The sequence below is a fragment of the Fomitopsis serialis genome, assembly GCF_022376445.1.
Source record: "Fomitopsis serialis strain Sig1Antser10 chromosome Unknown B0H18scaffold_93, whole genome shotgun sequence".
Classification (NCBI taxonomy): Eukaryota; Fungi; Basidiomycota; class Agaricomycetes; order Polyporales; family Fomitopsidaceae; genus Fomitopsis; species Fomitopsis serialis.
This window is the reverse complement of record NW_025955053.1, coordinates 20,516-46,059: the sequence shown is the minus strand read 5'-3', so window position 1 is coordinate 46,059 and position 25,544 is coordinate 20,516. Positions and strand designations below refer to the sequence as shown.

Genomic DNA, 25,544 nt, shown 5'->3' with positions numbered 1-25,544 from the left:
ACAGGCATTCGTAATTTATTGCTTTTTCGATCTCCTCATTGCCTATCTCGGTGGAGAGCGATCTCTGCTCATGCTGCTGCACGGCCGCTCGCCCAAGTACCCAGTCTTTCCTGGGAATATCTTCTGGCGAGAAGTGGATGTCAGTGATCCCCACACGTTTCTGTTCCTGAAACGCGGCGTAATTCGTGAGTGCTGCCTACCCATGATTGGACCCCTCCTCTGAACCTGAGCCTACAGAGTACGTACAAGTCAAACCGATACTAGCGGTCGCCACGATCATTCTCAAGCTCGTGGGCAAGTTCAACGAGGGCAACCTCCGCGCTAACTCCGGGTATCTCTACGTGAGCGTTGTGTACAATTGCAGCATATGCCTAGCTTTGTATTGTCTCGCAATATTCTGGATGTGCGTCAGCGAAGATCTCAAACCATTCAGGTCCGTCCCGCGCCCACGTATCGTCGTATCCTGTGCTGACTACGCCCCAGGCCGATGCCGAAGTTCCTCTGTGTGAAGGGCATTCTGTTCTTCTCCTTCTGGCAATCCCTCCTCATCTCTATCCTCGTGGCCGCCGGGGCGATCACGAAGCTCGGGCCGTATACAGACAACGAGCACATCTCGCTCGGGCTCACGGACACGCTCATCTGCCTCGAGATGCCGCTCTTCGCGATTGCGCACATGTACGCGTTTTCGACGCGGGATTTCGTGGACCCGCGCTCGTCGTTCGTCGCGCGCATGCCCGTGTTCTACGCTGCGCGTGACGCATTTGGGCTCAAGGACGTCGTGGAGGACTGTAAAGTGACTCTTCGCGGGGAGGGCATGGACTACCGCGAGTTCGAACCCAGTGAAGGGTTTATACATCAGGGCGCGGGTCGTGATAGGCGGATCAGAGCGGGCCTGCGGTATAGCCAAGGCGGAAAGAAGAAGTACTGGCTGCCCCAGCGGGCGCAAGGTACCCGTCCCGCAGGCAGTGTCGAGCGGACAGTGAATCGTGCAGTGCAGCGCGTCGCTGGAGAGGATGAGACGGAGGACGTCTATGCCCCTCTACTCGCTGATCAGGCCCAGGATGTCGTGCACACCGCGCCCGACCTGCGCTCGCCCACCGGGCAGGCAGAGCTCGGCCTCTTCGACTCTGAGCCGCTCCAGGACGAGGGGTTCGGGCTGCAGTTCGGCGACATCGACGACGCGGACGAGGCGCTCTACAGCCACAGCAAGAAGTACGTGTTTGGGGACTACCTCTATCCATGCGTGGACGTGAGCTCGGAGGCGGCGCGCAAGACGATGTGGGACGAGGAGGAGCGGATCCTGCGCGACGAGCGTGGCGCGTACTTCTCGCCTATGCTCGGGCCTGGGCGCATCCTCGGGCAAGCGCGCCAGAGCTATGGCGCGATGGGGAACTTCCAAAGGGGTGTTGTGCGCGAGCGGGTGACCTCGGATACTTCGGACGGATCGAGGGGCAAGGGCAAGACGAGGGCAGGGCGGGAAGTGGTCATCGACAAGGAGCAGGATCGGGTGCCAGAGGCGAACATGGGCGAGGTCAGGCTACGGTGGACGAACAGCCAAGACCGCGTAGCTTCGCAGTCTCCTCGCGTCCGGACGTCCTCGGCCACTGCACGGCCTGCAGCCATGAAGCCAACCTCGTCGGGATCATCAGGGAGCAGTCCTGCAGTGAAGCACCCTCCGCCGTCACCTCGCAAAGAGACTGAGCGACCTGTGTTGCCGCCGGACGCGGTGGACCTCATCGTGGAAGACCCGCACGCGGCCGAGGAAGAGCAGACCCACGAGCGACGGAAGGGAGAACCTGCCGTGCGCGGAAAGGCGTTGCACAAAGTATACCGGAGAGGGTACGTCGTGGGCGACAGACGGGGACGGGAGGAGGGCGAGGTCGAAGTAGCGAACGCTGCGACGCCGTCGCCGGACGAACAGCAAACCATCTTTGAGGTCGGCGAGGACGCGGACAGTGTGATGAATGCGGAGGAGCGGGCTGTCGAGGAGGTTACCGTCGCGAAGGCGGAAACACCACCCCCGCACGCGAGACCGATGCTCTACAGTCCAGAGCTTCTCGATGACGAGAATCCGTGGGCATAGTACGTCCAGACAGTGTTCTATCATCAGTTCAGTTATGTGTTTCTCGCTGATGTACTTTACATACGTAAGGGTGGAGGGTGCAATATCATTATTCGAGTATTCGCGCAGCTGTAACTGCTCACAGTGACTATCGTCGCAGGTCAAGTCAAGGCCGGACATTCTTTCAGCTCACCAAGCATGCGAGCTTTCCATTATGTTCATGTTGTACTGATTCCACTACAGGTCGGTTGCACTTGTCTCGTACCCATCCGTGCAAACACGGTCGCACACCACCACAGCGTGAAGGCTGCACAGGTGCTGTATGTCTCTGGACTATTTGGCCAGCGCGATCGAGAGCAGCCACCACGCTCGATCGTGACGAACGTGCCGCGATGGCGAGGTTGACATGGTTCGAGTTGGGGCTGGCGGCCCGCCCGCCGTCAGCCTCGCTCGCCCACCATATAAATAGCACGCATCGCTGCCCTCACTCGCCATCGCTTCTCTCTCTCCTCCCCTCATCATCCCCCCGACCTACAGGGTCCGGCGACGTGGTCTTGACTTCGTAAGTCTTCACCCTTACAATCCGTGTATGTACTGACGCCTCCCATGCCCGCCTCAGTGCACGGTCAGCGGTGCGCATCGCCTAGAGAAATACCGTTGTGACGGGGCGTCGAGTAGTACGCTAGTATCGCAGGCTTGACTCGTCGCCCAGCCCGAGACCATCCAGGGTGCCTCATCGTCTACTGTCGCTCATTTCGCGAACCAGCCGCGAGGTGGCGCCAGCCGACGGTAGGCATTCTGCGAGCAGCCCAGACAATGCTATCGCCTAGAGAAATACCGTCGTGACGGGGCGTCAGCATTGCTGGGGTGCGCGGTCTCGTTGGCTCCTAGTGTAGTTACTGTAGCTGTAGGATAGTTCTCCAGGGCGGGCGGTCAGCTCCCCGACGTAGTCGGGTGAGGGCCGTCCGGGCGCGCATCTCACCGTGATCCTGGAGTCTAGTACCTCCTTTGCTCAGGCGGGCAGGGAGGGAAGCTAAGACGCGCCGAAGCCTGTGACGTAGAGAAATATAGTTCACTTGGTGTGTCGTTGTAGTCTAGGGATATTCTGTGCCGAGGGCTATGATGTTGAACTATGGACACAACCTCAGGCTTCCGAGCCAGAAGGACAAACCGTATTCGCATTTCTCGAACGCTACACATCGTTAGAGAGGTCCCTATAACGGCTGTTGGTTGAGCCTTGCGTATCGTGCCAATAGCCAGAGAAGTACCGTCCACCCAGCTTGTAGACACGTCAGTCATGATCTCACACAACGGCAGATACACAGTGACGCACTAGGGTCGACGGCTATCTTCCTTTCGAACCGGATCAGGTCAGCGATATTCAAGTATCGTGCGTGTCTGGACGAGGAGGTGGGCACGCAAGGTTGACTAACATTACTACATTTCATCAGGGCCCGGGTCACTGTCCCGCACGAGCTACTGGAACGGGAGGGCACCTTGAGGCCGCCTGCAACTAGTCCGACTGTACCCAGCGGGGGAAGAGGGTTTAAGCCACTCCAACCATTCGTTCCGGCGCGATCGAGAGCCGGTGAAGGCAAACGGGCCATGGTCGATCGCGAAGACCATGCCGCGACGTCCCAGACAACGAGGCTGACACGATTCGAGTTTACGCTGGGGCGAGGCCCCCCCGCTGGCGTGTCCTTCCCCGTCAGCCTCGCTCGCCCGTCGTATAAGAGGCGCACCCGCTTGCCTCTGTCCAGCCCAACCCTTCTCTTCCTCTCCTCCACCATCCCGCGACTCGCGGGTGCGGCGGCTGGGTCTTATCTCTGTGAGTCTTCGTCCTCCATGCTTCGTACGCGCATGTACTGACGCGGACCACGTCCCATGGAAGTGCATGACCGGCGGACTGCATCAGTCCGCTAGTCCGCAGTCGGACCCCCGCCTAAGGCCAGCCAGGTAGCCCCACCATTTGGCGATGAGCTTTCGCGGTTGGTCCGCGACGCATGCCGGTGGCTGCGCTTGGTAGGCGACCTAGGTAATGCCATCGCCTGGAGAAGTACCGTTGTGACGGGGCGTCGGTTTGCTTGGGACGCACGGTCTTGTTAGGTCCGCGGTAGTGTAGGTTATCGTAGGGTAGGGTAGTTCTCCGGGGCGGGCGGTCAGCCTGACATTGTTGGGTGGACTGTCCGGGCGCGCATCTCATCGTGATCCTGGAGTTCAGTACCTCCTCTGCCCAGTGGGCGGGGAGGGAAGCTAAGACGCGCCGAAGCCTGTGGTATTTAGAATGTTGCGCACGTTACTGTAGCGGGCTAGGCAACGTTGAAGCATGTGAGAGCCTCGGTGACCAACGAACAATATGGCGCCAGCGAGCACCGCACTTCAAGACCATGGCCTGGGATATGCGCAGAGGTTCGTTCGGAACCATTGAGAGGCAGACGCGCCGTATCGCCTGAGGACAAGCGATGCGAACGGAAGCCGTTGATTATGCAGATGCCTCGACCTTGTGGAAAGATCAGCAAGAACACAGAGATATCGAGGAAACAGTCAGCCATGCATCGCCTTCAAGCCATTCCGAGACATTCGTACCTATTATATATCTGATATTCGAGCTTCTAATGAAACGACGTTGCGAGCATGGCACCTCTCTAGATTGTCTTATTGTGAAGGAGTCAAAAATCAACGAGACAACCCCTCTTTGATAGTGATTTCTCTTCGAGCGCAATAGTATCGCCAAGCCCGTAATTCTACGACTCTGAGGTGGCGAGCAACTGAGTGCACTCCGAATTACTGGCACCCTCACAGCGCGAGACGGTCCGACCTACCTCCACATGTGCTCCGCGACGTCCAGGATTCCAGGTTCCGCTGGCCTAGGCCTGAATGCACGTGTGAGAACACTGCCAGTGAGAAGGTGGACTACCGCCTCGCAACTGACCAGCGGAGCCGTAAGATCCTCGGACGAACGGCAGCCTAAACTCGATGTATCCCGCGCACCGGCAACAACGTGTGCGACTCGGCGCATAAAATGAATACCTTCGCGGATCCTTTGTGTGACCAATGGCAAGCATGGTGTTGGGGAGTGTCGCAATAGTTCACATCAGTGAGACGGTCTGATGCAAGAGGGCTGTGTGTCCGCTTACCAGAGAGTACAACGAGGATAGTGTCCTAACAACTGAGAGGAGCCAGGAACGAGATAGTTATGGTATACAAGATGAGATAGCTACCCTTGGGCAGGCGGGTTCAGCGCCACGAAGGCGAGCGGTGTTATGAGACGCGAAGTGCCATTTCGGGAAGTATTGATGGGGCTGTTGAGCAACAAGTGCAAACAATGCGCATGTCGAGTCGCGTCAGTGGCTGTCAGTGGTCACGCTTTCCCAGCGCATGCGCACAACGACCTACAACGACTTTCTTCTTTACGTGTCTTGCAGTACATATGTTGTCTCAGCTGGCGCGGCGCGTAAATCTGCGCACGATGCATGCTCCGGTGTCTTGCGGTGCAGCACTCAAGCCATACATCTCGGCGACGCGTCTGCAGGTCCCGACGCGTTCGTTCTTGACACACTCTCCCCCTTTGATGGCACCGGAGTCCTCAGGAGAGGCCCCCAAGCCTACGAAGTCAAGAGCTCGCAAACCCAAGACCAAGGCAGAGGCCAAACCAGAAACCAAACCCAAGACCAAAGCGAAGAGAGCCACGGAAGCGTCCAAGACCGAGACCAAGAAGCCACGTAAAGCTACACCCCGACGTTGGTCGCTTCATTTGCCTGCCGCTCTCGGTGATTAACCAGACCATGACATTAGCGAAGCGAATCTCGCGAGCCGACATGCCACCTAAGCGGCCTGGCGGCGCCTTCATACAGTTCCGTTCGGAGCGTGCCAAGTTGTTGCCTCCGCACGCGACTCCACAAGAGCAAGCCCAGCATTCCAAAGTATCTGCCCGGGAATGGCTAGCCTTGGACGACTCTGTGAAGCAGGTCGGTCACTGACTGGCATCGCCGCCGCATTGCTGAGTACCATCCCCGCAGTCGTACAAGGAGCGATACAAGGTATTGCGCGAAGAGTGGAAGATGCGTATCAAGGAGTACATCGAGAACCACGACGCGAAGACTTTACGCGCGGTCCAACTTAAGATGAAGACGAAGGGCCCTCGTCAGGGCCATGTGTTGCGTAATCCAAATCGGGTGCAGCAGCCGTGGAACCCCTACCTCCGGTATGGGATGCTTAATGCATCTACTGTTAGTTGCTCACTGATCTCTCCTCCCTTCTGCCAGGTTTTGTGTGGAGCATAGAGCTAGCGTCAAGCTACCTCATCAAGAAGGCAAGGCTTTGATAGAAAAGAGCCGAATCCTAGGAGAGAGATGGCGGGCATTATCTGACGAGGAGAAAGCGGTACGTTTCGTCGCTGCCGTTCAGTTCCGTGACACTGACGGCCTGGTCTCTCAGCCTTATGTTAAGGCATGCAAGGAGGACTGGGTACAGTACAGGGCCGCCAAAATCGCCTCCTCGCCAACGGCCGCTTCCGATTAACGCTACGGCTGTCTGCGCGACGCAAATCTACGTGACACTTTCTGTATGATAGGAGTTCGTATAATCTTCCGTGCACGACGGTCTGGAGAGCACTGACACGCTATTAGAGAGCAACTTCATGTATACCTAACTTCGTTTGCTCTGTTACAGATTTCTACTCTAACTGGTTCTGGTTTCGTTGACCAGATGCGCCCTAGAGTCGGCGCCCTTCGTCACTTCTTTGCACCTCGCCCAGAATATTCGTACTAACATGTGTCTGAATTCGATCTTCTCATGAAACGAAGTCGGACCTTGTGAGTATGGCCTGTTTGATTGTCCGCCACCCATGAACAAGCAGGAGGGCATTGATCACTCACATCACGCATCCATATTTCATAGCTGTCAGTTTCGCAGCGACATAACATTTTCGTTGAAGAAGGTGGACACTTCACACTCATTCTGGCCAAGACATCCCTTGGAACGAATAGGTACTTGCTAGTTGAGGATGCAACTGATGTCCCTAGCCCGAGTAATCACTGCATGGACTCACCTTCGCAAACGGGTATCTTGACTACATGACTGGTATCGGGGACATAGAACGCGGCCAGTCTGGACAAATGTGTGCACATCTGCGTCCAAGCTTGGGGAAATGTCCTGGCAGATGATCACATTCGGCGTGGTCACCACGCAACGCGTCCGAGACTGTTATACAGAAAGCACGACAACGCGTATGGCAGTTTTGCTCTTTCATGACAGGCTCAAGAGCTGTGACACTTTGGATGCGATATCCTTCTCCGAGAGGTTGTCTACCTCGACGTGTCTCTCTACACCGCGCTCTGACGACTCGCAACGTTCAGCTGGTGGCGTAGAACCCGCAGATACGACCAACGCACCAAATCGTGCAAACACTCGCGCGGGTGTCCCCTTCGCTTCCCGAATCATGATGGGCAAGTCAGGGTTGTGTTGCTTGAGGACCGGGTATGTTGACGCAATGAACTGCCTATTGCCACGAGATGAGTTGCAGAGGTAAATCAGAAGATATCCGGGAGTGACCTTGTTCCTGCAGACGCTGCACCAGTCTGGCAGCAGAGAATGCGGACTTCCCGCAGAGCAGGAGACAAAACTTTGGCAAAGGACATCGCGGAAGGAGATGAAGTTGAGGTCGTTGCCCAGCATCGACATTACCGAGTTACCTATTATGGGCATATCACGCTGCATTACAAATAGCACTGTCACAGTTGCCTGTTACAAGCATGTCACGCTGCATCAGACCAAACACGACCGTCACAGCATGTCACAACGGTCGCACGTCGCCGAGCACGGCGAACTCGAGGTTGCACGCAGCCCCCACGCGTCTCTGCTCCGGCCTATGCTGCACAAGCCCCTGGATTCTGCCAATCTTGCGTCTTGACAACTACGTGCAGACAGGCCTGTCGACTTCCCTGAAATCACCATCTTGACTGAGCATTTGGTTGGAAACCGGACGCACTAGGCGACCGCGAGGCTTTTGACGGGACATCGATGGACGACGAACAACGTCGGGATGAAGGACTTGAGAGCCGGAGGAACAGGCTGCCCTCCTTCACGGAGGTGCTGTCGCGGCGGACGCGACCGCCTGTGGATCTGTTCATGTTTTAGTGAGTGCTTCCCCCCGATCACCTTCGCCGCCTTCATATCCCGCCCATGCAGTCTATTCCTGCAACGCGAGGGCGCAGAAGACGTCCTCGACTTTTGGCTAGACGTGCAGCAGCACGAGAACCTGTGTCGCGCGTACTTCAAGGACGTTCGAAAGTCGGGGCGAACCGTCAGGGAGGACTGGCCCGAGTACTGGGACTATGCTCGCAGACGCGGCTCGATCTATGGCACCGTCGTGGGCATGAACCCGCACATGGGCACCAAGCGGAGTACAGCGAGCACGGCAGACCTCATGTCGGACCAGGATAGGCACAACCTAGCAACGGTGGACAACGAGAAGGCAGGACGGAGCCCGAGCCCGCGCATCGTGTCGACCTCACCTGGTACGCACACCGCCGTCGCGTCCGAGCCCCCACGCTCGACGACACCGTTCTCGCTCTCCGGGCGGACACCGACGCTGTTCAACATGCGCCGTGCCTCGCGTGCGCCGACCATCATCCCACGTTCCGCCGCGATCAACCGTCAGGACCTCATCGCGTCCGCAGAGCGCATCTACTTCCGCTACCTCTCGCCCGCGGGACGGTGGGCTCGACGGAGAACCACGAGATCTACCTGCCGCCCGCGCTGCGGGTGCACTCTTTCCCGCTCAACAGCAACCATGAGCCAAAGTCCGCGAACGAAATGAGCTTAATGGCGCAGATCCCCGACATGTTCCACGCGCAGAAGGAGTATTGTTTCCGTGCGATGGAGCAGGACGCGTTCCCGCGGTTCCTGCGCGCGAAGGCGTTCGGCAACCTCACGCCCGTGTCCGCACTTGTCCGGCTCATCGTCGGGCTCATCGTCCTCTGGGTCGGCCTCGCCGTCGGGTTTTCCCTCATATTCCTGGACGTGACGCCCAAGTCGAAGCGTTTCTTCGTGAGTGCCGCCCTTGCGTGCTAGTCCTTTGTTTTCTTGGCGCTGACAGAGATCGCCAGCTTTTCCTCCCATATGCCGTCGCCATTCTCTTCCTCGTTTCACACCAGTACGAGTTGGACCCGATCCTCGTGTTCTTGGGCCAATCCGAGTCCACCCCGTTCCGCACGTTGCGCATCCGCGAGCCATATGTGAAGAAGCTGCTGGTAGGACGGGCGCTGTGGGTCTCCACGCTCGTCGCGGCCTGCACGGTGGCCCTGACCATGATATTCTGGGCCGTGCCGGGCCACCGCCTGTAGGCCTAGCAGCTTTCGATATGTACGTTCACTTCACGACCAGATCATGCACCGCGGGAACGTTGTAGGAGCTTAGGAGTTTTGGTTTTCTTTTTTGGACGGGACACGACTTTTTTGCACCTCGCTATTTCCTAATCCTTAATTCGGGTTCTTCCCTCCCTGTCAGATGCTGTGAACTTTGACTTTTACGGTACGGTATACCCTTCTTCATGACCATCTCAATCAAACTCGCTGTCGCTCATTTACCACGTCTGAACTTGCCGTCCGTACCATCATGCATATACCTCGATTTATGACCGGGAAGGCAAGATGCTTGCGGAGCCTCGCATTGACTGAGGCCATGCTAGCAAGGCCATTTCATGTGAAGCTCAATATCAGACATGTAATAGGTACGAATGTCCTGGGTGAGGTGCAAATAAGCGACAGAAGGGCGCCGACTCTGGTCAATGGAATCAGCGACAGATGGAGTAGAAATCTGTCAGAGAGCAAACGAAGTTAGGTGCGTATGTAGTTGCTCCTTACTATAGTATGTGAGTGCTCTCCAGACCGTCGTGCACGGAAGATTATACGAACTCCTATCATACAGAAGGTGTCACGCAGATTCGCGTCGCGCAGACAGCTGTGGCGTTAATCGGAAGCGGTCGTTGACAGGGAGGCGATCTTGGCGGCCCTGTACCGCACCCAGTCCTCCTTGCATGCCTTAGAATAAGGCTGAGAGACCAGGACGTCAGTGTCACGGAACTGAATGGCAGCGACAAAACGTACCGCTTTCTCCTCGTTAGATAATGCCCGCCATCTCTCTGCTAGGATACGGTTCTCTTCTATGATATGGTTACCTTCTTGATGAGGTAGCTTGACGCTAGCTCTGTGCTCCATGAAAAACCTGGCAGGAGGGAGGAAGGATCAGTGAGTAACTAACAGTAGACGCATCAAGCATCCCATACCGGAGGTAGGGGCTCAACGGCTGCCGCATCCGATTTGGATTAAGCAACACATGAGCATGACGAGGGCCCTTCGCCTTCATCTTAAGTTGGACCGCTAGCAAAGTCTCCGGGTCGGTGTTCTTCATGTACTCCTTGATACGCTTCTTCCACTCTTCGCGCAATACCTTGTATCGCTCATTGTAAGACTGCGGGAATAGTACTCAGCAATGCGGCGGCGATGCCAGTCAGTGACCGACCTGCTTCACAGAGTCGTCCAAGGCTAGCCATTCCCGGCCGAGTACTTTGGAATGCTGGGCTTGGTCTTGTGGAGTCGCGTGCGGAGGCAACAACTTGGCACGCTCCGTACGGAACTGCATGAAGGCGTTGCCAGGCTGCTTAGGTGGCATGTCGGCTCGCAAGATTCGTTTCGCTGATGTCATGGTCTGGTTAATCACCGAGAGCGGCAGGTAAATGAAGCGACCAACGTCGGGGTGCAGCTTTAGGTGGCTTCTCGGTCTTGGCCTTGGACGCTTTCGTGGCTCTCTTTCTGGTTTTTGGTTCGGTCTCGGCCTTGGTCTTGGGTTTGGGAGCTCTTCCCTTCGTAGGCTTGGTGACCTCTCCTGCGGACTCCGGTGCCATCAAAGGCGTAGAGAGTGTCAAGAACGAACGCGTCGGGACCTGCAGACGCGTCGCCGAGATGTATCGCCTCAATGCTGCACCACGCGAGACTGGAGCGTGTATAGTGCGCAAAGCTACGCGCCGCGCCAGCTGAGACAACATACTGCAAGACGAGTAAAGAAGAAAGGCGTTGTAGGCAGTTGTAGGTCGTTGTGCGTTGGGAGAGCGTGACGCGACTCGATATGCGCATTATTTGCACTTGTTGTCCAACAGCCCCATCAATATTTCCTGAAATGGCACCTCGGGTCTCATACCGCTCGCCTTTGTGGCGCTGAAACTCGCCTGCTTTCTGCTCCGGTCGCCATGTCGTCCTCAGCAAATCCACAACTGGTCTTTGATCCCGCCTCCTTGCCCCTCGCACACCTCGAGTCTCTGCGGTTCAAGGCGAACGCGATGGTCGAATCCATCCAGCTGCTTCAGCGCACCTTGGACCTCGGAGGATACATGCCCCCATGGCCCGAGATCCTGTCAAAGTACACCATCCTCCTGTCTCAGTCGCACAACCTGTCCAACTCCCTGCTGGGCCCGCTCCACTCCTCCACGTCTGCCGGCCCCTCCGCGTCCGGGAACATATACGAAAGGCTTGCGCTGCACCCGAAGGCTGCCATGACGGACTCCCAACTGGACAACGAGCTCATCCCTCTCCTGCGGAACCAGCAGACGACCGACGTGCTCAAGCTCGAGACCGACACCGTGCGCCACCTCGCGGAGCACATGGAGACGAAGGGCTCGCTCGGCGCCATGGCGCAGGCGGGGCCGCTCCAGGGCAGGCGCACGGAGTACGAGGACGTCATGCGAGAATGCGAGCAGATCCGCGTCGAGCACGACGAGCGGGTGGACCGCGCCGTGCGTGCCGTCGCGATGCTCCGTGAGAAGTACGACTGGAGGGCGCGCGTCGAGGTGGATCAGGAGGAGCCGGAGGAGATTGAGTGGGCCACCCACGGCGCGGGCAGCGGCCAGGCACACGAGCGGATGAGCGAGGACGGGGACGATCCGGAGACGCCGAGCGGGGACCAGAGCAATGATAGCGACGAGGAGGAGGAGTTGGAGGAGGTCCTGGGCGACGGCGGGGATCATACACCGGATGGGACACCCACGGCGCAAGGGTAGCTATCTCATCTTGTACACCATATCCGTCTCGTTCCTGGCTGCTCTCATGTATTAGGACACACTACCCTCGTTGTACTCTCTGGTAAGCGGACACGCAGCCCTCTTGCATCAAACCGTCTCACTGATGTGAACTACTACGATAGCATATGATCATATCCCCAACACCACGATTGCTATTGGCCACACACAGGATCCTCCGCCCCTCGTCCAAAGCCGGAGTCATCGCGAAGATATTCACTCTTGAGGCATCTTTTCGCCGTATCACTGTGACCCGACGATGTCCAGTCGCACACGTCGTTGCTGGTGCGCGGGATACATCGAGTTTAGGCTTCCGTTCGTCCGAGGATCTTACGGCTCCGTTGGTCAGTTGCGAGACAGTGGTCTGCCTTCTCACACGTGCTTTCAGGCCTACGCCAGCGGGAGGACGTCGCGCTGACTCGCGGAGCACATGTGGAGGTGGGTCATCGGGATGCCAGTTACTCGGAGTGCACTCAGTCGCTCGCCACCTCGGTATCGCAAAGTTACAAGCTTGGCGATACTGTTGTGCTCGAAGAGAAATCACCGTCAGAGACGGGTTGTCTCGCTGCTTTTCGATTCCTCCACGCTGAGACGGTATGAAAGAGTGCCTCTGGGCTCTTGTCGCGTCGCTGCGAGTGATGGCCGATGGCGCATTAGCCCTACTACGGTCGTACTGCTGTACTCCGGGTCCGCAATACCTCACCGGCTAGTGATTCGCAGATGTCGACTCTGGCGTGAGGTACCTGATTGAAGGCAGTAGCTCCTCCGCAGATGTGTTTTTTCTCTGACGGACAGTTGTTAGCTCCAAATTGCCAGTGCGAGGGATCGAGGTGCGTCTCTACACGAAATATAAACGCATCCATTGGGCAGCTAACGCTTCCCCGCCTCGTGCTCGATCCGCGTGGAGCGGGCTAAGGTAGAAGGACTCAAGACGCTCGGCAGTTAGCGTTCTACATATGAACATGTCGGGGTGAGCGAACGAATGGCCTTCGGTTGTTTGCACTGTATTGATGAATGAGCGCTTCCGTGCGTAGGTTAGCGTTGCGCCATCGATCGCCTACTTAACAAGAATAGAGTAGGCCCGGGGTGAGCGGGTGACAAGACATACGACGCGGTGGTACGGTGAGTGGCCTTATATGCTGAGCACCCCTGCGCGTCGGGAATGAGTGCGTCGCCATTCGATCCCTGTTGACGTCGATCGAGTGACCGCCACTATCAAGTTCGCAGAAGACGCGGACGCGCTCTCCCCCGGGCATCACCATCATCCCCATGTCTTCATCAAGGCCTGGGCACTCGGAATAGACGGATCGTCATTCGCCTTGCGCTTCTTCCGCCAACGATCCCTAGCGTGCCAAGGTCGAGCTTTTCGGCCCCGAGCGGACGCTACTGGGGATGAGGATGACGAGCTGTCATGCATCGGGATAGTCCCCTTCGCAGTAGCTGTCGACTTGGAAGAACGCTGGAACGCAACCGCGTTGTTTCGACTGATGCAGCTAAGCCTCGCTCTGTTCGCATCCAGGGCGATCGTGGAAAGCTAACGTTGCACTACTGCTGAACGTATTGCCCAGAGTGTCCAGTGCATGGCTCTGGCTGCAGGCACAATGTCAGGAACGAACGAATTGGCGCGGCACCTCATGAGTCGTCCTGGCTGGCAGAACATGCGAGTCGCGATGACCCCGAACGGCAACGCTGGGATAACCGGATTGTAGCAGTGTGCTGTCGATCACGGTATGAACCCTTTTGTTGTACACGATCTCAAGCAGGCTGTACAACGGCACCGCAATCTAGGGTAGGTGCTCTTGCCCCGCCAGTGGCGCAAAGAGAACGCGCGATCGTCCCATTGGCAGCGTATGATCGATGCAAAGATAGTACGCCGGACAGGGTGCTCATTGCGGATCGGACGGTTCTAGAAGGAAAGCCTATCGGGGCCGCAACGCGGGTGCGTGTGAGAGTTTAAGTCGACGTGCATGGCTGCGTGTGATTCAACGCCGTAGGTTCCGTACTTGCTCGTCGCCACTTCGCTTTCGCACGAGCGACGCGGTGCCTGACGTCCTCCGCCGGGAACATCGTCCTCGTTCGTGGTTTCTCCGTTCTCATCGTCGTGAGTTGCCTACGGCTTAAACTCCACGGTTGTCACTATTGGGTCCGCATTTGCCTGTATCCACATGTCAATGCCAGAGCTGACTGTTTGATGTACAGGTGTATATGGGAAAACGGCGTTGAGCATCAACGCGACCATTGACCGACCGATGCTGGGTGCCTCTGTGCTTAGTGAGGTAAATCCGGAGGACAAATACTCTGGCGGCCGACATCGGGGTGACCCGCTTCTGAAAAGGTACTGAGTTGTTAAATCATTCTGCCTCTGGGCAACGATTTCCATCCAGCTGTACGTGGGACGAGGGGGCCGGGAAACGTGTAGATTATATCGTTTTGAAACAGAAGGATGCCGTTCTGTGCGAGTTTGGTGGGCAATTTGCAATTGGGCTAACGGTCTCAGGAACGGCATTACGATGTTGGCATTGCGGCTCCTCGTATATTGTCAAAAAGCCTCACAGGTACAGATGAACATCCGATAAAACGACGTCGTGCACGGGAATTGCAAAGTTAGGAGACAAGGAGGAACCAGGTTAGTCAATCTAAACTACTGTCGCTCTTCGCATACTGTAATGAAATTTCCCTGGTCATGGCACCAGCTATTCGCAGCGGATCTTTTGCACGCCATTCGTGTTTTAGGTACCAGTGGTGACAGACTACCTTCGACGGCGGAGAGCAGCGTCAATCCCTTGATTATGAGCAACATGAACACAAAGGCGGGTCTGGAATCTCATATAGTGCTCCATTCATTGACGGAAAACCTTGAAACCAGTGCCTTCGGGTCCTGGATAAGCCTGGCAGTGCTCCCGATGGGTCTGACTTCGCACGCTGCCGCACGTACATCGTCCAAGATCCGACCAGTCATAATCGCTCGAAATTCAACAGCGTGGATGCAAGGTAGCGATTCAAAGGAATGGTGTCAAACAGAGCGCCAGGTGAATGCAATGCCCATGTGGTAGTGCGATCCATTCTGACCTGAGTTCAAAACTTCCATATGCAACCGGAGCATTCTGAATCTCACAGCGGCGCCAGGTCTCACAGAGGCAGCCGGCTGTGCGATGATGCATGGCCGTGTCGGCCGGATGTCCCTTCTGTCACCCAGGCAAACCCGGCGACCCGACGAGCCCGACATGTTCGCAGCGTCGATGGCCCATGTCTGCGAACACGAGGAGGGCCGAAGCCAGCGGGATAGGCACATGGAGGGTGGGGCAATTATCTGATAATCGGCAAAAGTGGTCGTGCGTTATCTGATAAGATTTCGCCAAGCAGGCTGATTAGATCTCCTAGCGCAAACCATGGGGACGACTCACCATTCGCCCTTCGGTCAGACTTCCGCACCATTCGCGGAGGCGCAAGATGCAATCAGCCAAGGCTAAGGGAAGTCGCGACCGATGGCCCTAAGGGCGAACGAAGCCTTCCCATAGTGCTTCGGCTACCAGCCCGCCGGCCAGGTGCAAGTCGGTTTGGCGCTGTTCCCGGGACCTGCAGGCTCCCAAATCAGCTCATGACTCCCATCTTCACATGTATGAGAGGCCCTCTCATGCTGCATGCGACTCGGAAACAGCTCTGAGGACCGACGGACAAGGGTGGGAGGGGCGCTGGCTGGATCCGGCATACATCTCGTTGAACAAGCTTCGGAGGTTTCCACACCCATACGAGATCGGGAATCTGAGATGGACGGGTAGAAGCAATTCTCCATTCTCATTGGCTTCCGCTCCTTAGGACTCTGGTTGACCCAGACCGTTCCCGGGCTCGCCATCTGTTGCTGCGCGTCATAGCCAGGTGTGTCACGAAATACATTTCGTCTACATCGCGAAAGACTTGGCACAGATCTACGGCGCGTAGCCTTTCTCTTTCGGGTCGAGTTTTCCGGGATTCTTCCCCTCGCGAAGCTGCTCCCCATGCTACATATAAGGCGCTCTCATTGGTCTCAGATTACGCAGGGATTTCCTCCTCCTCCCTTTGTCCTCGCAGGAGCTTCCATCCCTCAGCCTCCGGTCTAGTCTTCGTCTTCCCGTCTTACGCCATGCTTGACGGTGCTGCCTCTGCTTCCGCTACTACTACTTCCGCGTCACACAGTAGCACAGCTTCGTCTTCTGGCGGTGGTAGCGGTCAAAAAACTGTTTCACCTGACAAGGCTCTGAGGCTCGCCAGAGCCAAGGGTTACCCGAGGGAGGTCTGGTATTTTGTCGCCTGCTTCATCTTTCTGGTATCGCTTTTCCAATTCGGTTCATGGGTTGTGAACAAGCTCTCGAAACGGAGGGCGCGGAAGACGGATACAGAGGCTGGTGCCGATACTTCGAGGGGCCGTTTCTCTGTGCGGAACATCCCCGTCGCTATGGTCAACGCGTACAGGGTGATCGCTTTCCGTTTAACCCTCAACATCGGTAGCTCGTACACGCTCAATATGGCTGAGGTATTTGTATCGTGTGCCTATTTCGCCGCACTTTTCATTTGGGAGTTCATCAACAGTGAGTCGTGCTTCCCGGCGTGGTAAGGCTCTCGTTCACTGATCTCCTTTCAGCCACGGATCTCGAAGGGATGAAATGCGACCTCTCCTACTGGGGCAATAGGGCCGCAACCATCGCTTCGGCTCAGCTACCTTTGGTCACCGCCCTCGGGACCAAGAACAATGCTGTATCTTGTGGGTAATGGAGTCGCTTGTGATGACCTTGCTTGACCAATGAATCTTCGTAGACATTACGGGTATCAGTTATGACAAGGTATGGCACATAAGTTCATACAAAGTATTCTGGCTAAAGAACGTCGCAGCTCAACTATGTACATCGCATGACAGCGCGGGTTATCTGCGCGCTGTTATGGGTGCACGCCGGCAACAAAGTAAGTGCTGTACCATTAGCTTCCAACAAATGTAATTAACGATCAATTACAAGTTATATGAGTAGGTCAATTTGTACGCACGCTTGGGAAACCGCTGTTGAGGAGACAATTCTCTTACGTAGCCTTAACTGGGATCGCCAGCCGTCGTACTTCATCCCGGCTGGCTTAGCGGCTATAATAGCCCTCACCGTCTTGTGCATCTTGTCTATTCGCCCTGTGCGAAACAATGCCTACGAGTTCTTCTTCGTAACCCACTTCCTCATGATCGGGTGAGTCTCTTGCGTCAGTCCGTCCTTCAGCATGATGTACTCAGGTCATGTTCAGGGTTTTTCTCATCGGAGGCTACTTCCACGCTGACGTCGAGGAGCTCGGGGCGTACATCTGGCCGTCGTTCCTTGTCTGGGCGCTCGATCGATTCATCAGGGTCGTACGCGTCATCTGGGCCAACCACCTCTACTTCTCGTGGTCGGGCAAGCGGGCGCACCTCGACGCGGATGTCGAGCTTCTGTCCCCTCACTTCCTCCGCGTGCGAATCGCGCGGCCGGCGCACTTCCACTGGAGCCCCGCTCAAACGGCGTATTTGGTCATGCCCACGGTCTCGCGGTTGCCGACGGAGTCCCATCCGTTTACGATCGCCAGTATTGAGGGCCAGGATACGAAGGTGCTGGGCGAGGACGCGCCGTACTGGAACGAGCTGGTGTTCTTGATCAACGTTCGCGATGGATTCACTAAGCGCCTCGCCAAGGTGGCTGAGACGGGGAAGAAGGTCAAGGTGCTTCTTGAGGGCCATACGGCTTCACTCCGGATTTGACTAACGACGATACGGTCGTCCTCGTCTCTGGTGAGTCGCGCACTGTACCCACTACTGGGCGCTGTCAATGTTTATGCCCGACAACTAGGTGGCTCCGGCGTGACATTCACGCTACCGACTCTGCTGGGTATCGTAAAGTACGTAACGTATCACCCGCGTGCATATTTTCACTCAATCGTGTCATCGTAGCGATGTCCGTGCTGGCAAAAGCAGGTGTACTAAGGTCGTATTCATCTGGGCTATCCGTGATCAGAGTACGCCTCTTCTTCCTGTGTCCGTTGATATCACTCACCCTCCGCTACAGGCCACTCCGAATGGATCTCCAAGGCATTGAAGCAGGTGTTGGAGCTCACCCCACCGTCCCTCAAAATCTTCATTCAAATCTACGTGACTGCAGGCGAGCCCCCAGTGACGAGCGAGAAGGCGTATGACGACGACTCGGTCCACAACAGCTCCGGTAGTGAGGACAAGGGTACGCCTGCCGCGTCTCTCTCCGACTTCACTGCGGTCTCGTTCAACACGGGCCGCCCGGATCTGCGTGCTATCCTCCGCGACGAGGTTGCGGTCACTACGGGCCGCATGTCTGTCACAGGTGCGCTCGCGCTGCCCCGGCACTTCTACAAGAGCTGTGAACTCACTCTACGCGTCGTGTAGTGTGCGGTTCTCAGGCCATTGCTCGCGATTGTCGTGCCGCGCTACGGTTCCCAGTCTCTGGCCCCTCGGAGACGTTGAAGGGCGGAGCGGATGTGATCCTTCATGTCGAGTCGTTCGGCTACGCTTAAGCACTGTGGACATCAGACGATTCTCCGGCTCACGAATAGATAGGGAGGCAGCACTCAAATTTCCGGCGCGTAAGTTTCTGGGATGCCCGTTCTGCTCACGTTCACAACGATAGAGGACGAACGTCGTGCTGTAATTGCTTTCTTGTAGCATGAGTAGCAAACGATTGTAGCGAAGTAGTGTGTACATTGATCTAGAAAGCAGTCAATAAAACGCATACTCGATGTATCATCCAACGCTCTGTTCTCACCCGCTCGATTTGGGGTGGCAGTAGGTAAGCTGGCATCATCATGGTCATTCCTTAGCTACAACTGAACTGTCCTCTGCCTATGTTTTTGCCGACAGCTCAACGACTGTACTCGAGATAACCAACCAGAAGAATTTGAGAAGAATGCATTAATGTTGTCCAAACCACTCAATTATCGCGTAGTGGGTCATCGTGCTTTCAAGGAGCATTCTTCCGCTTCATCTCACGAGTCATAAGCAGTGGAAATACATTGTACAGCTGGGGGCAGGTTCGAGGTGAGTATAATTGTGATTGGCTGGCGTTCGACTGGCGTCTAAAAGAAGCAGGAGTCGGCCTCATCTGAGATTCCCATAATGGGAGTTCCTCCGGGCGGATCATGGGATCGGCGGGCTGTGGCTGCTCCGGCTGCCTTCCAAAATTCAACATCGCTGCCACGCGCTGCAAGCCACCTGCAATCCAAGGGATCCTATGAAGCCGGGACGTTCGCATTGCAGACACCGCAAGTTATGGAGTCCATCTCGTACGGAATCACAACGTTAGAGACACATTCTGTCTTGTGTTTGTCGTCTTCACTGACTACACCGGCCATAGCTTCGGTGATCACGATAACACAGTGGCACATAGGTCCACTGACCAAGGCACCGGCTAAAACTGTACCGGGCTGCTCAGTCGTTTTCATGCGGTACCGACACATCTCTGTGGCTGAAGCAGCTCTTCCTCACGGACACTTCCTGATGTTGTGGACCCAGAAACGAACGGAAAGGACTCGGATTCGTCGCTCTGTGGACTGAGAGTGCTCTTTACAGGTGTGGACCCAACCCAGACAAGTGCAGACTCGGTCAATACCCCTTTGCAAGGTCCGGAGTGCCGCGCCGGCTATTACGACCTGGACCACGATTATACACCCTTGCATCCGATGCCGGGCCATGCTGATTAGCTTTCTGTGAGTCTGCACGGCGGGTTGGAGACGGCCGCTGTCATTTTGGAATATGACAGCCCGGCTATAAAGGCCCACAGGAAATCGCGGGGTCGCCCCGCCGCCGTGCATCCCCGCCCCTGCTCGCCGCGCAGTTCGCATTAAGACCATGTCCCGAGTCTTGACGCCGACTTCATCGACCAGCACGTTTTGCGAGCCTGCTGCCCCTCGCCCTAATTGGGTGGAGGAGGAGGCCCGACGGGAGGAACGGCGCGCAGAGCAGTATGGTGGCGATGTCCCTGAGGATCCTGCGCCCAAGACCGCCCCATATGTGCCTTCCGTCCATGATGAGAAAGTGGACCCGAACCGAGTAGACTGGGACGGCCCTGACGATCCCGAAAATCCGCAGAACTGGTCGGCCGCACGGAAGTGGGTCATCACTATGCTCGGCCTTGTAATGACGATCAACGTGTATGTTTGCCCTTTGCTGCCCTTCGTGACGAAGCACTCACCAACCGCTGTCAATGGAACAGTACATTTGCGTCTTCCGCACCGTCGTCCGCAGGTCCGACAATCGCAGCCTACTTCAACAAACCGACGGAGTACGCCTACCTCGTCACCTCGGTCTTCCTCTGCGGCTACGTGATCGGGCCTCTGTTCTGGGGCCCCGGCTCCGAGCTGCTAGGCCGCAAGCCGATCTTTCTGCTCACCCTCGGTGCCTACACCATTCTCCACCTCGGGCAAGCGCTAGCTACCAACGTAGAGACTCTCCTCGCTACACGGTTCCTGGGAGGGTTCTTCGCCGTCGCGCCGCTGACGAACTGCGGCGGGCTCATGTTCGACATCTGGGACCCGATTCGACGAGGCCTTGCCACGGCTTTGTTCGTCGCAGGCGTGTTCATCGGACCCGTTCTCGGGCCTATTGTCGGAGGCTTGTGAGTTAACTAATAATATCTACTTCACGATGCGCTATACTAACGAAAGCGTCAGTTTGACGACGAGTTACCTGGGCTGGAGATGGATCTTCTGGGTTATGATGATTTTCGCTGGCGCCTGTACCATCGTCGCCGCGATTTGGGTCCCGGAAACCTATGCCCCAGTGCTGCTGGCGAAGAAGGTACGAGACATATAGAATCGGGTGTCTGGGCCCATTATTAACGGCTGATTTTGTAGGCTCGTCGCCTGAGGAAGGCGGATCCTGTGAAGAATGCCGACCTGTACGCGGAACACGAGCGGGCGGACTGGACGCTCAAGGGCGTCCTCCACCGTACCCTCTACCGGCCCATCAAGATGCTCGCCATCGAGCCCATCCTGCTGCTCGTCACCCTCTACCTCTCACTTGTGTACGGCGTCCTGTATGCACGTACGTCTCTGCCTTTATTCCTCCGCCTCTAACCCTCACCGCGCTCCTCCCCCGCAGTCTTCGAGGCGGTCCCCATCATCTTCATCAGCACGCGGCACTTCAACGTCGGCGAGTCCGGGCTGATCTTCATCGGCGTCGGGATCGGGACGACGATCGGCGCGGCGTCGTTCCTCCCGCTGAACGCGCACTACCCGCGGCTCATGAAGGAGTGGCGCGGGTTCCCGCCGCCGGAGCAGCGGCTGTTCGGCGCGATGATCGGCGGGACGAGCCTCGTCGTCGGGTGCTTCTGGCTCGGGTGGACGGGCAACTACGCCGGCGTGCCGTGGTACGTGCCCGCGCTGGGGACGATCCCCATCGGCGCGAGCGTCAGCATGGTCTTCATCTCGTTCTTTGTGAGTTCGTCGGCTGCGTGGGGAGGGCGTTGTCTCACGTTTATTTGAATGCAGACCTACCTGGTGGACACATACTTGGGCTACACCGCGTCGGCGCTTGCTGCGAGCACCATGGTGCGCTCCGCCGTCGGCGCCGCCTTCCCGCTCTTCACGACGCAGATGTTTGAGAACGTGAGTGGTCTGAGCTTTTTCGTGCAAATCGTGCGGTCGCTGACGTAGGCGAACCCGCCACGCTCGCAGCTTGGCACCAATTGGGCGTGCACGCTCATCGGCTTGCTCGGCCTTCTCCTCGCGCCGAGCCCTTTCCTGTTCTACAAATACGGCGCCTTCATCAGGTCTAAGAGCAAGTTCTCCCCGTCTCCGGTGAGTTTTCCTGTACCCACGACGATGATCCCTCACGAGACGAACTTACTTCTCGTACCAGGATCTGCTCATCGCCAAAGAGCTGGAAGCAGCGGCTCGAGGAAAGGAGAAGCAGGACGTGTAGATTGGCGCAGCACGGAACGAGACCATCTGGACATTTGTATCGACCACATCACTTGCATGACCATTTCCACGCAGAACGTAATGCATTCCTGGCATGGTAGATAGTATCCTGTAGCATCATCCTCTCGTTCTTTCAAAGATTACTTAGACTGCGCATCTAGACTAGACTCCGCTTTACATCCCTGGTAGTAGAATTGGATCCATACGAGGTTCTCGTAATTCAATGTAGTGCCCGTTGATCTTTCACGTGCATGCCGCGCCATGCTCATCAAATTCTGCCCCTTTGTGGGTCCAGTGGGCAGAGAAATCAGGCGGAGTAGGCGCAGCCCCAGACAGTCGGATGATGGTCCAACCGTGCATTGCTCAGCGCAATGACGAGGGCACATCGGACGACGATGTCGCCATCTCGCCTCGCCGCCTACGCCGGTCCACCGGGCGCCAAGCGCGCTTGTTAATGAGCACACGTGACCGTGTCAGACCCGTCGTCGGACGTCGTCCCACGCGTCTCGTGCGGTCGGCCATAACCTGCGCATGCATCGCCGTACGTCCGCGTTCGAGACGTCGGCGGAAGCGGTCCTGCAGACGAGCTGCGCACCCCAGTCACGCATCGAAGCGCGATGGTGCGATTCTCCCTGCTTACGAGGCAGTCACGGTCTTTCCACGGTCCCAATCAGAGCGTATCGCCCGCCCGTCTGTGGGTGCCCGGGACGAGGACGCAGGCGCGACACAGGGCGATAGCACGAGCGGATTGATTATCTCGCCGCCCAGCTCGTCAGAACCGCAGAACCAGATGGTGCGTCGTATGTTGCCCTGGTGTCGGAAGCCATGACCGCTGCGTGATTGCTTTCTTCCCCAAACCTTGACAGCCCTTTACTAACCTTCGGGACCCATCACATGACCGTACATCGAACGCCTTAAAACGCCCCCTTAGGACCGAGGCAAGTCGCATCACCCTTTCTCATCCATCGCCCGTGCTCAGCCGCCTCGCACCGCACCTCTGCATCACCCGCAATGGCCCCCACGATCAAGGCAGGCGACGCCGTCCCCTCGGGCACGTTCTCGTACATCGCGTACACCCCCGAGCTCGATGACGCCTCCGCCTGTGGTATCCGTGAGTACTCCGTTGTCACGTCGTGCCGTCTTCGACTGCTAAACCGTCCCCCCGCTCACAGCCACCAAGCTCTCGACCGACGACTGGAAGGGCAAGAAGGTCGTGATCTTCTCCGTCCCCGGCGCCTTTACCGTCAGTGCTGTCCCCCGCATCCCCCGCAGTCCCACTGACCGGTCCCACAGCCGACATGCCATGTGAACCACCTCCCGCCCTACCTCGAGAAGTACGACCAGTTCAAGGCGAAGGGCGTCGATGTCATCGCCGTCGTCGCGGCGAACGACCCGTTCGTCATGAGCGGCTGGGCGCGTGCCGTGGGCCTCAAGGACAAGGTACTCACCACCACACCTCCGATCCTCACCTGTGCCGTCTTGGCTGACGTCCGGAACCCAGATCCTTGCCCTCTCGGACGCAGATGCCAAGTGGTCCAAATCGATCGGTCTCGACAAGGATCTCTCGGCCATTGGCTTCGGCATCCGGACTGACCGCTACGCAGTCATCCTCGACGACCTCAAGGTGAAGTACGTCGAGGTGAGTGTCCATTTCGAGTGCTCTGCCTTGCGCGCCGTGGCTGATCCGTTTGCCCCAGGTCGAGCCTGGATCGGAGGTCACCGTCTCCGGTGCCGACGCCGTTCTGGCTGCTCTGTGATGCACGGGTGCCTTGTCAGTGTGAAGCAACAACCGATGTATGAACCATATAAATAAAGGCTTAGACGATAGAATGTTCAATGTATAATACCCTCATCAAACGTTGACTTAGCAGCACCTGCGCGCACGGTGCATTTTTGATCTTCATGTCAAAAGGTTTGTAATGTGGATCTCGTTATGCATACAAAGAGAGATGGGGCTGACTAGGTATTCGATTCATGACGACTGTAGATCACTGGACTCATACGATGCTTGTTCGTGAGCAGGACGGTTAACTGCCTCCAAAACCTACTTCCTATGATGTCACTGCTGGAGGGAATATTAATGTACTTCGATCACCTAGGGTGAGGAATGCCATCTGTACACCGGTACACTACACTGTTCGAACAACTAGGACGGGAATTCGCCTATTGCCCGCCATCTAATGAATAAGGCTGACCTTCCCGGGTATCACCACGGTCTGGAATCAAACTTGCGCATCGCGGGCGAGCCTGTACAACCTGCGTACCCTCGTCCCGTTGCTATTCTGTCCCACCTATCCTTTGCTCTCACCGTGGTCTCATACACATACAAGATGCCCCAGACGCCCAAAGTGCAGCGATTCCTGTCGCACATCCTCAAACCGCTCCCCCAGCTCCTGCGCAAGCGCCGCCGGCACGAATACGACGCGGCGGCCGCTCCGCAGATGCAGGACCTGCCCCTCCCGCGCCCCGCATGCGTGGCCCTGCAGAACGAGGACCAGGAGGAGGACGCGGTGGTCATCACGGCGCTGACCGTCGTGCCCTTCTGCTGCCACGCGGACCTGCTCACCATGGACCGCCTCGAGCTCGCGCTCGTCGCGCACACGCTCAACGCGAAGCTGCCGCGCGCCCTGCAGATCGACATCAGGCCGACGCGCCCGGACGCGTACATCCGCAACGAGATCGAGCGCCTCGTCGGGATCCGCACGGACGACGGCACCCCCGAGACGCCGAAGCCCGTCAAGTCTCTGCCGGCGTACGCCAGAGCTGGGGGGAGGCTGGAGAGCCCGGTCTCGCCGCTGGCTAACAGGGCGGATACGTCTACGACGAACGCGGCGCTGGATGCTCTCCAAGAGGTGGACGAGGACGTCGCCATCGAGCCGCTGCACAAGAAGCGTCGCTTCGACCCCGAGGCGTTCTTCCGCGAGAGCCCTGCACGTCCTCCGGCGCGTGCGATGATGCGCTCCCAGTCCGACAACGTCGTGGCTGCCCGCTCTTATGCACGTGCCAAGCCGAAGGTCCTCAGAGCCCAGAGCCAGAGGATCCCCAAGCCCGTGCTGCAGGGCATCCACCCGAACATTAATATCGCCCGTGGACGTACTGGGTCTCGCACCGTGCTGAGTGGCCGGCCTATAAACGTCTTCACGACGTCGACTCCGAAGAGGCGCAGGCTGATGCACGACTCGGAGGCCGCGGAGGACAGTCTTACAGCCAAGCTGCCCACTCCCGGACCCAAGGCGATCAAACCTGCGGTGGTCGCGCCCGTGCATGGTCGTCACGCCGGTGTGGCTCGGGTGCTGAAGAGGAAACTCAGCGAGCTTTCTATGGATGAGACGGAGGTCACATTCGGCATCGAGGGCATGACAATACCTGCGATGCATTCGCGCATGGAGGTAGATGTGGATGTTTAGGAGGTGTTTCGTGCGGCATCGAACTGTTTTGAGTTTTCAGCCTTCGAGTTACCATGCCAGTGTTACGAACTTG

The 25,544-nt window shown here is 57.2% G+C and overlaps 11 protein-coding genes across 11 annotated transcripts; 8 read left to right on the top strand and 3 right to left on the bottom strand.

The window, feature by feature from the left end:
• Positions 1–66: 66 nt before the first annotated feature.
• On the top strand, positions 67–2,185 carry B0H18DRAFT_1032420 (organic solute transporter Ostalpha-domain-containing protein). The gene is made up of 3 exons (XM_048030115.1): positions 67–185; positions 238–433; positions 484–2,185. Exons 1-3 carry the CDS (start codon positions 71–73, stop codon positions 2,081–2,083), a joined length of 1,911 nt encoding a protein of 636 aa, XP_047888736.1. The 5' UTR covers positions 67–70; the 3' UTR covers positions 2,084–2,185.
• A 2,034-nt stretch (positions 2,186–4,219) lies between these two features.
• Positions 4,220–4,687, bottom strand: B0H18DRAFT_1032417 (uncharacterized protein). The gene has a single exon (XM_048030114.1). The coding sequence runs from the start codon at positions 4,612–4,614 to the stop codon at positions 4,372–4,374; it is 243 nt and encodes an 80-aa protein (XP_047888735.1). The 5' UTR covers positions 4,615–4,687; the 3' UTR covers positions 4,220–4,371.
• An 844-nt stretch (positions 4,688–5,531) lies between these two features.
• B0H18DRAFT_1123228 (uncharacterized protein) lies at positions 5,532–6,583 on the top strand (the record flags this gene model as incomplete). Its single annotated transcript, XM_048034656.1, has 5 exons — positions 5,532–5,802; positions 5,858–6,030; positions 6,082–6,266; positions 6,328–6,445; positions 6,500–6,583. 5 exons carry the CDS (start codon positions 5,532–5,534, stop codon positions 6,581–6,583), a joined length of 831 nt encoding a protein of 276 aa, XP_047888734.1.
• Positions 6,584–7,309: 726 nt separating this feature from the next.
• On the bottom strand, positions 7,310–7,701 carry B0H18DRAFT_1086908 (NDUFA2, NADH ubiquinone oxidoreductase 10.5kD subunit; the record flags this gene model as incomplete). Its single annotated transcript, XM_048032112.1, has 3 exons — positions 7,310–7,398; positions 7,456–7,562; positions 7,616–7,701. 3 exons carry the CDS (start codon positions 7,699–7,701, stop codon positions 7,310–7,312), a joined length of 282 nt encoding a protein of 93 aa, XP_047888733.1.
• A 382-nt stretch (positions 7,702–8,083) lies between these two features.
• Positions 8,084–9,408, top strand: B0H18DRAFT_958082 (RGS domain-containing protein; the record flags this gene model as incomplete). Its single annotated transcript, XM_048042656.1, has 4 exons — positions 8,084–8,199; positions 8,252–8,779; positions 8,851–9,112; positions 9,172–9,408. The coding sequence occupies 4 exons, from the start codon at positions 8,084–8,086 to the stop codon at positions 9,406–9,408; spliced, it is 1,143 nt and encodes a 380-aa protein (XP_047888732.1).
• A 495-nt stretch (positions 9,409–9,903) lies between these two features.
• B0H18DRAFT_1032404 (uncharacterized protein) lies at positions 9,904–11,153 on the bottom strand. The gene is made up of 6 exons (XM_048030113.1): positions 10,814–11,153; positions 10,586–10,758; positions 10,350–10,534; positions 10,171–10,288; positions 9,979–10,116; positions 9,904–9,926 (listed from the first exon to the last, which is right to left on the bottom strand). Exons 1-5 carry the CDS (start codon positions 11,106–11,108, stop codon positions 10,033–10,035), a joined length of 855 nt encoding a protein of 284 aa, XP_047888731.1. The 5' UTR covers positions 11,109–11,153; the 3' UTR covers positions 9,904–9,926; positions 9,979–10,032.
• Positions 11,154–11,276: 123 nt separating this feature from the next.
• B0H18DRAFT_1032403 (uncharacterized protein) lies at positions 11,277–12,279 on the top strand. Its single transcript, XM_048030112.1, is given in 2 exon segments — positions 11,277–12,126; positions 12,137–12,279. 1 exon segment carries the CDS (start codon positions 11,310–11,312, stop codon positions 12,114–12,116), a length of 807 nt encoding a protein of 268 aa, XP_047888730.1. The 5' UTR covers positions 11,277–11,309; the 3' UTR covers positions 12,117–12,126; positions 12,137–12,279.
• Positions 12,280–16,128: 3,849 nt separating this feature from the next.
• B0H18DRAFT_1032382 (iron reductase) lies at positions 16,129–19,047 on the top strand. The gene is given in 11 exon segments (XM_048030111.1): positions 16,129–16,699; positions 16,753–16,876; positions 16,991–17,069; positions 17,172–17,338; positions 17,394–17,841; positions 17,916–17,949; positions 17,969–18,017; positions 18,070–18,134; positions 18,185–18,472; positions 18,535–18,934; positions 19,006–19,047. The coding sequence occupies 10 exon segments, from the start codon at positions 16,255–16,257 to the stop codon at positions 18,660–18,662; spliced, it is 1,827 nt and encodes a 608-aa protein (XP_047888729.1). The 5' UTR covers positions 16,129–16,254; the 3' UTR covers positions 18,663–18,934; positions 19,006–19,047.
• Positions 19,048–19,591: 544 nt separating this feature from the next.
• Positions 19,592–22,417, top strand: B0H18DRAFT_1199723 (MFS general substrate transporter). The gene is made up of 8 exons (XM_048036110.1): positions 19,592–20,294; positions 20,357–20,758; positions 20,814–20,940; positions 20,997–21,186; positions 21,244–21,578; positions 21,633–21,749; positions 21,819–21,941; positions 22,003–22,417. Exons 1-8 carry the CDS (start codon positions 19,993–19,995, stop codon positions 22,063–22,065), a joined length of 1,659 nt encoding a protein of 552 aa, XP_047888728.1. The 5' UTR covers positions 19,592–19,992; the 3' UTR covers positions 22,066–22,417.
• Positions 22,418–22,975: 558 nt separating this feature from the next.
• B0H18DRAFT_681598 (1-Cys peroxiredoxin isozyme) lies at positions 22,976–24,099 on the top strand. The gene is made up of 7 exons (XM_048039141.1): positions 22,976–23,175; positions 23,237–23,307; positions 23,358–23,504; positions 23,566–23,703; positions 23,762–23,835; positions 23,893–23,976; positions 24,052–24,099. The coding sequence occupies exons 1-5, from the start codon at positions 23,076–23,078 to the stop codon at positions 23,819–23,821; spliced, it is 516 nt and encodes a 171-aa protein (XP_047888727.1). The 5' UTR covers positions 22,976–23,075; the 3' UTR covers positions 23,822–23,835; positions 23,893–23,976; positions 24,052–24,099.
• Positions 24,100–24,505: 406 nt separating this feature from the next.
• B0H18DRAFT_883093 (uncharacterized protein) lies at positions 24,506–24,757 on the top strand (the record flags this gene model as incomplete). Its single annotated transcript, XM_048040954.1, has 1 exon — positions 24,506–24,757. A coding segment is annotated over one exon (252 nt), but the record flags the coding sequence as incomplete, so codon positions are not given.
• Between the last annotated feature and the right edge of the window lie 787 nt (positions 24,758–25,544).